This window comes from Oncorhynchus masou, chromosome 32 (assembly GCF_036934945.1).
Source record: "Oncorhynchus masou masou isolate Uvic2021 chromosome 32, UVic_Omas_1.1, whole genome shotgun sequence".
Taxonomy (NCBI): domain Eukaryota; kingdom Metazoa; phylum Chordata; class Actinopteri; order Salmoniformes; family Salmonidae; genus Oncorhynchus; species Oncorhynchus masou.
The window spans coordinates 63,534,761-63,545,780 of record NC_088243.1 but is presented as its reverse complement, the minus strand read 5'-3'; the positions used below and the strand labels follow the sequence as shown (position 1 = coordinate 63,545,780).

General features: G+C 37.2%; 1 protein-coding gene and 1 long non-coding RNA gene across 3 annotated transcripts in view; one reads left to right on the top strand and one right to left on the bottom strand.

The window, feature by feature from the left end:
• The first annotated feature begins 604 nt into the window (after nt 1-604).
• On the top strand, nt 605-2,478 carry LOC135527070 (uncharacterized). Its single transcript, XR_010453399.1, has 2 exons — nt 605-1,171; nt 1,285-2,478. It is a non-coding gene; the product is annotated as an uncharacterized LOC135527070 (long non-coding RNA).
• Nucleotides 2,479-3,896: 1,418 nt separating this feature from the next.
• The window catches only part of LOC135526449 (complexin-1-like), a 63,583-nt gene continuing 56,459 nt past the window's right edge, over nt 3,897-11,020 (bottom strand). For both annotated transcript variants that reach the window (XM_064954831.1, XM_064954830.1), the window contains exon 4: nt 3,897-7,765. In XM_064954831.1, coding sequence (XP_064810903.1) covers nt 7,568-7,765 — 198 coding nt within the window. In that variant the 3' untranslated portion in view covers nt 3,897-7,567. The remainder of the gene's footprint in view (nt 7,766-11,020) is intronic.

Here is an 11,020-nt window from a genome sequence, read left to right as displayed (position 1 = left end):
AGTTATATAAATTAAGAACCAATGGGTATATATCAGTAATTTATAAGTCCAAAATGTAATGTAGCAACTAAGGATTCTGCTTTAACAATCAAAACATTTGATCAATCAAATCTGATAGGTAAACAACTTGTGAAATGTCCATAGAAAGCATTGGATTGTAAATGTTATAATTGAAATGCTAAACCTCATCAGTTCAGAGTTATAGTTTTTTGTAGAACAGAGTTCAGTGTTCATCTTTTTATGTCGCCGTGAAAAATGTTGTATTAATGAATTCCAAACCCATAAGAGGGTTGAGCATTGAAGCACAAAGACCATTAAATTGGAAGATATGGATGGAATGACAACTGCTCAAATGGAGGCCTTTTTTGAGCGAGGTGATAAATGACTAAATAGAATTTCTAAGTGATCAAAAGCCCTGCTGTTCTCTATTTGGGTCATTCTCGTGAAACCATTCAAATACCATAGCAGTAATGATTTTAAATATAAAACATGTCATTTAGTAATATAACAAAACATCATAATAAAGATAATAGTGTTCTCTACCTTGCATAAAGAGTATTCTCATTACCGCAACGCGTTCAGCTCTGTCGGAATGTATGTAATTCAAACAGAGTCAAATGAAAATACTATGGGGAAAAAATAAATGGATGTTCTAATAGATGTTTTCAAATGACAGAAAAATGATTATCTGAATATTCATGTCTAATAATAATGAAAAAATGGAGGAAAAAATTAGGTGTCCATGACTGATGTTCTCATCCTCTGCAACATTTTTGAAGGACTGTTAGAGAATTTTAAATAAAGTTTGATTTTGAATGAAGCAACACATCTGCCAGTACCTTCAAGATGGCTACCAGGTAAGCAGATCTCTTTATATGTCTCCAGTTAAAAGTTAAACCTTCTCTTGTCAGACTTTGTACACGACAGTATTGATTATCATTACCGAAGGTAAAAGGTAGTTTTCCACATTTAGAAAAACGTTAGATTAAAAATGTTCTATTAAAATAGACAGCATTAATGTCTAATTATGTACAATGAGTAAGAAATTGCTTAGTCATTATGATTTCTCTATTGTTAGCAAAACATGCTAAGGTCCCTCTTCCTCCACAACACCATTCTCACTTACCGCTGCAGTTTAAGGCCAGTTGCGGTAGAGAGAACTTCTGTTTCGGTAATGAGAATTTAATCATACAGATTATATTTTTAAATGTATATAATGAACTATTAATTTCAATATTATTTACTAGCTGTTGATATTTTGCTTTATGTCCTGTTTAATTGCAGACAGTCACCAAGTGACAAAAAGAAACCTTTAGCGAAGGCAAACAGAATTCAGAGAAAAAATGTACACCAACCCAGAACTGCTGGAAGAGTACAGAAGGAAGGAGAGAGAGGTCAGGGGTTGGAGAGTTTACAGCAAGAGTAATTAGCATATATAGTCAATAGGAAGCCTATGCCCCATACAGTGTCTATAGCAAGTCAATACTCTACAGTGTTTAGAAGTTTACACACACACACACACACACACACACACACACACACACACACACACACACACACACACACACACACACACACACACACACACACACACACACACACACACACACACACACAGTGAGCCATTCAGTCTCTACTATAGGATGACATGTCCATAACAGTAAGATTTTTCCCATGTTTTGAGACATGACAATTTCATGTCATGCTTCCTTTCCATTTCCAGATATCAAAAATGAAAGCAAAATTGTAAAACCTGGAAAACTCAAGATCTGACAAAGAAGCAACATGAAAAGAAGAAAGAACAGTGGGGGGGAACTCAAAGGTATTACAGAAAAAAAGAAACAGCTAAAAGCTGTATTGGACATGACACCATCAAGCCAGGAAGATGATACACTTCAACATGTTCAAGAAGCAAACTGAAGAAGTTATTCAAAATCTTCAAGACAGCCTCCTCAAGAGAACAGCCATTCTCACTTCAGTAGGTAAATGTCCCTGCCATCAACTCAACTCCTAAAAGAAGAGACACCAGGACCAATGAAGACATCTACCCCAAAGGAATCACCCACAAAATATCCAGAGAAATTCAGAAAAAGGGCCAGATATTCCGTAAGAGAGCCTTACCGGACACTATGGCAAATCTTCATAGATTTATGTCTGAGAATCCAAGGCACAACCTTTCCAAGGCTCCATTCTTTAAACTTAAGCCATTTTGGATTGGCCAGCGAAGAGTCACAGACAGAGAAACGTGTGCTTGCAAAACGCATTATAACTTTGGCTTGAAGATAAAGAAGCTGCACCAGCTTGGGGGTCATAGAAACATCATCCCCAATGGACACTGTACAGGCCAGTGTGTGTGGTGATGATGACATGTGCTGTTCTAATGTTTTTGTATGTGTTGTTTTTATGTGTTCTCTGTTTTTAGCCTATGTATGTTATGTACTTTTGAAGCACAGCAAAATAAAATTGATTGAACTTGAATCCATGATTGTGCCGATATCTCATTTATTTTCTACATAAAACGTTATGTTTTTAACCATACCTCAGTCTTAGTATACTTATTATCATTACCGAAATCATCAACCTCATTTCCGAACCAATGTATCATTACCACAACGGGTGTTCATTTAATGTTAATTGAATGAATGGAAAAATAGTAGTTTGCTTTTAAATGCATGTGCAGAATCTATACTTTACGTTCTTTCAGGCTTGCCACATCATTTTGAAAATATGTCAGGTTTCAATGAAATATCAAAAATATTAGGTTGTAGATTGCGTTGCGGTAATGTGAGAAATCAGTGAAAATAAAATAAAAATGTTAATTAAAAAAAAAAAAATCAGAGTTTCAAGTAACTGTGCATGACTGTTTATAATCAAAAACATAATAATGTGAATATGAATTAGCTTTCCTAATGGTCTTGACGTTTTCAGAACGTTGCGGTAATGAGATTTTTTAAGCAGTTGTTTTGGAAAATATGTTCAAAAAGGTGTTAAATTGATAGTAAATGATTTTAAATGAATGCTCACAAACACTTAAGACCTTGTTATTAATGCCTACAATTTACATTTATTGATTGCAAGTCTTTTTTAAAGATTTCATGTTTGAAATCTTTGAAACCAAGATTTTGTGAGAATAGAACTCTGTACAAACAGAGAGCTAATGCCTGCAACCTTTAAACGTTCATTAATTATCAAAACAAAGGCTGATTGCATAACAGTACTTTTCCCTCCTCCCAGTGAAAATGCTGGAAAATGTCTCACCATTGTAATCGATTCATTTAAATCCTGTGTCTGTGTCCTATGCAATGGCATTTAACATAATACAACAAAATAAACATGTCTATAACCCTTGCTATTCATACGTCCATCATCTTTCTAGTGGATTTGTTTGGTGTAGAAGGTTGCTCATACCCATATCAGAGACCCTCTCATGGCAAACAGACTTTATTCTGAGAGGAGCACCATTTGCATTACTTTGATGTCCCTTTACCACTCACCCTGCAACATGATTACCAGTTAAATCTTTTGGAAACAAGATCCAATCACCCTTTGAATGACACAGTAGATTCTGTTCACAGCCCTTTCACTTTTATTGAATAGATGTCAAATTGATTGGAAAACGTAAAGATGCACAACAACCATGTTGAGATGAAAAATGACCGTTGTCAGCAACAGAAACAGTTACAATTGATACATTGTTGTCTGCACATGTAATGTCGTTGCTTTACTAAAATAAGCTATGTATGATTTCATATTGCGGTTCTGGAAGTAATCTCTACAGTCCTACAAAATCTTTTCTCATTTCCCTATAACAGAACTACGTTTATACCACTGCACTGCTTTTGAATAATTTATGAGAATTATAATGTACAGTGAGCCATCAGAAACACACGACGATGAACAATTATATGAAATCACTTTATTCTCAGAGTGTGCGGTGATTCCATTTTGGCAGGAATGTTACAGAGACTAAAAGATCAGCCTAAAATGGCATGCAGGGAGGCTGTCAGGTGGAGCTTTTCAACACAGAAGACACAAACAATTATCTTAACAACCTTGCCTACAGTACATCGCACACCATAAGCATGCACACAATTGTCAACAAATAGAGAGAGAGAGAGAGAGGGAGAAGGGTAAGAACATTTTACAATATAAAAAAAATACTAAAGAGACAGATTTCTCGAAGTACAACCACCAGTGGACGTAAACAGGAACGATACAGACAGAAAACTGCACCAGGATAAGCATCTTCTCAACACAGAGGAAACAGTCGAAGACAATGCAAAGATAGAAACATCAGACAGTTACATTCAAGTCACAACATAGGAATGTTTTAAGTGAGATTTTTGTCAGGCAGTTTTTATCTTATCGATGGTTAATTGAGGGGTGAAATGAAAGAATGGTTTAACTTGAAGGGTGAGAGAGTGGATCAACAGTAATCTGGCACGGTGTCTACTAGAACAGCAAACAAAGAACCATTTTAGACATGTGACTTGTTTTTCAGCCATTTGTCAATAAGTGGCATTTGTTTGCGATTAGGTGATGATGACATATAGGCAGAGATGCTATTTTGTAGATGAAAGGTGAAGGTGACTGTTTTTCTTTCTGAGCACTTTCATGACTGTTTAGAATTCTACAATGTGTTGTTCCAAATAGGAAATCTGGAACTTTGACAGGATTTCAGACAACTGTAAGTTGCTGGAAAACCTTGTCGGGTTGGTTCTATAAAAAAATGTATAAGGGGCAAACCAGATCCATGCCATCTATCCATTATCCTCGTAAATGAATGATGTGGTGTGCTTGGTCCCTAACAACAAAATACTGCAATTTCAAACAAAGTTGTGGTCATTACATGATCACTACAAAATATGAATAAAAACGTACAAACGAAAAGCTAAAATACCTGAGAATTTGAAATAAAGAAAAAACATGAGATAAAGAAATTGAAAATATGAGACATTCTATCACTAACAAGACTATTCTTTGGTTTTTAATAGAATAAAACATGTCAATGATGAATTGAATGCTGTCGATGAATGCATGTGCCAACAACTAATAAATAGAAAAGTAGTATACAGCAATTGTATAATACCAACAAGTATTGGTCGTTCATTTCAGCTAAGTTTTAGCACATTGATAAATAAATGGCTGAAGGCAGTTCAAAAGTACATAAACATCACAGGAAGTTCAATAAATGTGCTCTATAAATTACCTCAATGTTGTGGCTTTCATATGTCTAGCTTTAAACATTGTAGGCAATTGGCAGGAAAGTTTGAGAGCGTACTATGTAGCTAGGTTTTACGTCATGCTAATTTTTCTTCTCTATTTCACTGCTACTACATTAGTAAGGCCCCAGAATCACACCTGGCAGGTTTCTAATGGCTAATCTTGAATCTAACTAGCCTCAACACTGGGCCGATATAAACAGTGGCAGTTTCACAAATACCATCGCCTAACTGCTTGGCACTTGTCTAGTGTACTCAACATTTATTGGTTTGCAAGCAAATATTATTATCCCAGATTGTGCATTATTGACAAATGCTCAATAGCTAGCTAACTAGCTTGTTCACTCCCAAATAAAGGCTTCACAAGCTATCTGTTACCTTGCAATCTATAAGTTAGCTAGCTAGCTGCTATAATGCATGACATTTTTCCCTTTGATTACATGTTGGATTTTTTTTCTGTAGATGGCAGGCAAGATAGCTATTGACATTTACTTGGTCATGTGTTGAATCTTTATCTACCTCAACACTTAAAAGGGATTTTCAAGCACAATTTCCTTACAGGAAGAGAAGAACATCAAAGGCATTCTTTACACATACTAGCGACAAATTTGTCATTTGATATCCATGATTATTTGAAGCCAGTGGCCATATGGATGTCCATGATCCTATGAAGCCAGTGGCCTTATGGAATGTGTTAAATATTTGGAATGTTTGAAGCAGACGGTCCAGCTTAATTCATTTTAAATTAAGAAATAGATTGAAAATTACGAAATAACTTTCAATAAACAATTCTGTGGTAGAACTAAAGCACAGCAACTTCTGGGGAAATGTACATGTTGACCTCTGGGATCAAAATGGACAACATTTACATGTATACAAACTCAGCGGAGGACAACTCTTTCCTATGGTGTATACATTGCGTCTTAAGTTATTACTAATTACCTGTCTTGTTCTGCATTCTCACAATTTACCGGTATGTTAGAACCACAAACCAAATCCCACTGAGAGACAAGGACCCTCATCGGTTCAAATGCTGTCCGATCAAACCCCCTACATTAAGCCAAACCTCCACCTCTTTCCCCACATCACACTTCAGACTGAGTTCGTATGCTTTGCCGATACTAGTCAGACAACGCTGTGTCTGTACACTGACACACAAAACGTATTAAGCTCAACACATAACAATGAAGAGTGTCTGTTTTTGCTGATTCAGGACTGCTCTCCATTTAGTTAACAGGAAAACATTGAACAATACTGTATATTGTACCATTGTCACTGTCTGTTCACATAAAGTGTGTTCACAACATAGTTGTGCTTGAGAAAATGATGAGTACATCTCGTTAAATCTATATTTACAGACATGGAAATAAGAAGAGTAAGCATCTGCGTCCAATTGCCGGATTTGATTCCCACAAGTCCTACTTTATAGGAGCGAAGCAGATAAAGTTAGCAACAAGACATACAACTCTATTGGTTCGTACTAAGCACAGGTACATCAGGAATGTTGCCAATGTTGTTTGGTTCATTGTTGAGCATTTTCATTTTTATCGTGGACATCTCAAGGAAGAACAGTTAGGATGTTTATGTCTAGCCTACTGTACATAGTAGTAGTGGTGTCATTGAAACAAAATTGAAAACCAGAGTTATTGCCTCAATATTCATGTATTTCACTTAATCATAACAAATTAAATGGAATTTGTACATGTACTGTACTCCAAAAAAATATCTTAACTGCATGCTTGAAAAACATTTCTTGTTGAATTAGTTATCCATTTTCTTTCTGGTTCACCACATTGTTACTATTACCATTATTATAATTTATTTTACATTAGAACCTATGAATGTTTTGGGACGTAGAACTGTATATGGATGAAGTCTAAATGGAGAAGCAATAAACAGCTCAATTCTATCAAATTTGATATGATTTGGAGAATTTCTCAAAAGTTTAAATTATGGCTTAGACTTTTTAATATATTTTCTGGTAATCACATATATTTATTTTAAACCAGAGTCTGTTTACAAACAAAAAGGGTGGATTATGGTTGATCTCAGATCACATTCTAAGGCCTGGACACCTTGAAAACCTGACATCAAATTTGTCTTTAAGTTAATGTTTTGGATCTATGCAGATGGTACATAGGTCTCATAGTATCACCAATCAGTGGTCTTCCTTCCACATAAGACAATGTAACACAGATCATTTAAGTTAAGGACAAATATTATGGCATCTTGATTCAACCAGGGCTCTTAGAACAGGGATGTATGGGTGAAGGAGAAGGGTTGGTTAGGATGGTGGTCTTGGTTATGTGTGTTGGAAGGTTAACAATCTAATATCGCCAACACTGTTACTTTTTATTGAACATATCCATAAGTGGACCAGGAAGGAATTTCATGACGGTGTCCATGATACTTTCCTCCTCCTCCTCCTCGTCTCCGCAGCCAGGTGGGACAGCCTTCTTTGGGCGGGTGAGACTCCCTTCTGCTGCCTGATCCAAAGCAGCCTGGGCCTCGGCTTCCTTCTCCTCCTTCTTCTTGATGCCGTACTGGAACAGAAAACAAACAAAGGCAGCCATTTTATGGAACAAATATAAACTTCACATCACACGTGCACTTTTGTACTTTCTATCAATTTTGTGGCGCTCTTCAGTCTTAATAGAGTTTTGTGCACCTCAATGTGACAATATAATACACATAACAGTACAAGATGGTAGTTATGGTTGATTTTATAATAATTAAAAGGGGGGGGGGTAGTCTCCCTTCTCTCCTTGCAATAGCCTTCCCTGGAATTAACAAAGTGTAGAGGGCTTTTTTGAATGCACAACCAAGATCTTGAGCTTGCAATGAACTTGTCTCGTTATGATGCGTTGTGCCAGTTACTTGGCAATGAGCCACCTGGCACTTAATCTGCCTCCTTGAATACCAACAATTTGCATAGTAATATAGGGACCTTGTGCCCCTCTCCATTCAAATCAAGTGGATTTGTTCTTGAATTAAAGTCATCATTTTAAGCTGAATATTGGCAGGAAAATGGCAGGAAAATCCTTTTCGTGTAAAATCATTTCAACAACTTCACTTGTCTTACCTCCACATTCAATTCCGGTTGAAATAATGGATCACATCATACTTCAAGTGATACATTTTTGGGGGGGAATTTTGTGTTCCTCTGGAGACATATCTCAATGGTTGTGTATGTACCCGTTATCGTTGCAAAATATCTCAACCTTCTTCTGTCTTTGATCAAGTAGTGTAAAACACATTATGGAAAGTGGAAATAATTTCCTCTTGCAGGACAATAAATAACAATTAATCAATACATTAACCAATCAATCACCATGCATTTAAATAATTTAGCAGACACTTATCAGAGCAATTAGGGTTAAGTGCCTTACACAAGGGCACATCGACAGATATTTCACGTAGTCTGCTCAGGGACTTGAACCAGCAACCTTTCAGTTACTGGCCCAATGCTCATAACCACTACGCCTCCAGCCCCCAGTGATTTTCAGTATAACATGATCTACAACAATAGCGCCCATTATACTGCACAGTAGGAACAAAACAAGACTACTTTCTCTGAGATCAGCCAGGTGAGCTTTCCACTATGCGAGGGAGGATTGGGCCTCTATTAGACCTCTGGCTGAGAGAGCTTCTGGTGAGTTACTGTCAGATGCTGAGGAGGGGAGTAGGGCCACAGTGAGGGACGACAGCCTACCTGACTGACTGATGGACCATCCTGGGGCACGGAAGCGGAAAATGAGTCGGACTCTCCTGTGACACTTTGCTGCTCTCCCAAGCAGAGAATGTGATTCTCAGCCAGTAAACATCTTAAAGGAGGATGGATCTCGTGGCTTTAGCACAGAGAGGACATAGTTTGTGAACTGGGACTCAGAAGGGGGCAAGGCAGGGAGTGCTCTCAGTACTAGAGGTTGACCGACTATGATTTTTCAACGCCAATACCGATTATTGGAGGACCAAAAAAGCCGATACCGATTAATCGGACGATGATTTTTTATTTATTTGTAATAATAACAATTACAACAATACTGAATGAACACTTATTTTAACTTAATATAATACATCAATAAAATCTATTTAGCCTCAAGTAAATAATGAAACATATTCAATTTGGTTTAAATGATGCAAAAACAAAGTGTTGGAGAAGAAAGTAAAAGTGCAATATGTGCTATGTAAGAAAGCTAACATTTCAGTTCCTTGCTCAGAACATGAGAACATATGAAAGCTGGTGGTTCCTTTTAACATTAGTCTTCAATATTCCCAGGTAAGAAGTTTTAGGTTGCAGTTATTATAGGAATTATAGGACTATTTCCCTCTATACCATTTGTATTTCATTAACCTTTGACTATTGGATGTTCTTATAGGCACTTTAGTATTGCTAGTGTAACAGTATAGCTTCTGTCCCTCTCCTCACTCCTCCCTGGGATCGAACCAGCAACACAACGACAACAGCCACCATCGAAGCAGCGTTACCCATGCAGAGCAAGGGGAACAACTTCTAGAAGGCTTAGAGCGAGTGACTTTTGAAACGCTATTAGCGCACACTAACTAGCTAGCCATTTCACTTCAGTTACACCAGCCTCATCTCGGGAGTTGATAGGCTTGAAGTCATAAACAGCGCAATGCTTGACGCACAACGAAGAGCTGCTGGCAAAACGCACGAAAGTGCTGTTTGAATGAATGTTTACGCGCCTGCTTCTGCCTACCACCGCTCAGTCAGATACTTAGATATTTGTATGCTCAGTCAGATTATATGCAACGCAGGACACGCTAGATAATATCTAGAAATATCATCAACCATGTGTAGTTAACTACTGATTAGGATTGATTGTTTTTTGTAAGATAAGTTTAATGCTAGCTAGCAACTTACCTTGGCTTACTGCATTTGCGTAACAGGCAGTCTCCTTGTGGAGTGCAACGAGAGAGAGGCGGGTCATTAGTGTGTTGGACTAGTTAACTGTATGGTTTCAAGATTGGGTCCCCCGAGCTGACAAGGTGAAAATCTGTCATTCTGCCCCTGAACGAGGCAGTTAACCCACCATTCCTAGGCCGTCATTGAAAATAAGAATGTGTTCTTAACTGACTTGCCTAGTTAAATAAAGGTAAATATTAAAAAATATATATATATTTATTTTTTATTTTTTTATCAGCACCCAAAAATACCGATTTCCGATTGTTATGAAAACTTGAAATTGGCCCTAATTAATCGGCCATTCCGATTAATCGGTCGACCTCTACTCAGTACTATCTGAGGCATAAAGAAATGCTAATGCTAATTTTGTCACAATAACACAAATCAAAAGTGTGTAAGACATTCATTAAAATGCATCAGACTGGTATTGTGGAATATTCTAATCAAGTGAGAGACTTTGTTATTTCTTCAAACAATCATCTTTATTCAATATGGATTAATTATTGCAATAATGAGACTAGTCAACTGGCCGAGCAGCCTAACTCATAACGAAAAAACAAAGATCATATATAGGACCTAAAAATCCTTATTCAGGGCTGGTTCCACCCCTCCCATAAGCCACCCTGGTCTATCTCCTGGTTATCTGCATGGGGTGTTGTTTTACCCATAACATGGCTTAGTTTCCCAGATGCCAGGAAGATGAGACAATGAGGGATTGTTCTAAACCCTTCCAGGCTATCTCTATCTCAGGTCACACACACCACATCTTGTCTATGGAATGCCAGCTTTAGGTTTTTATCACCAAGTCATTGTCAGCTCAAGCTATCTCTAGCAAAACCCATTTATTTGACCATACTCCCAGACTAACTGC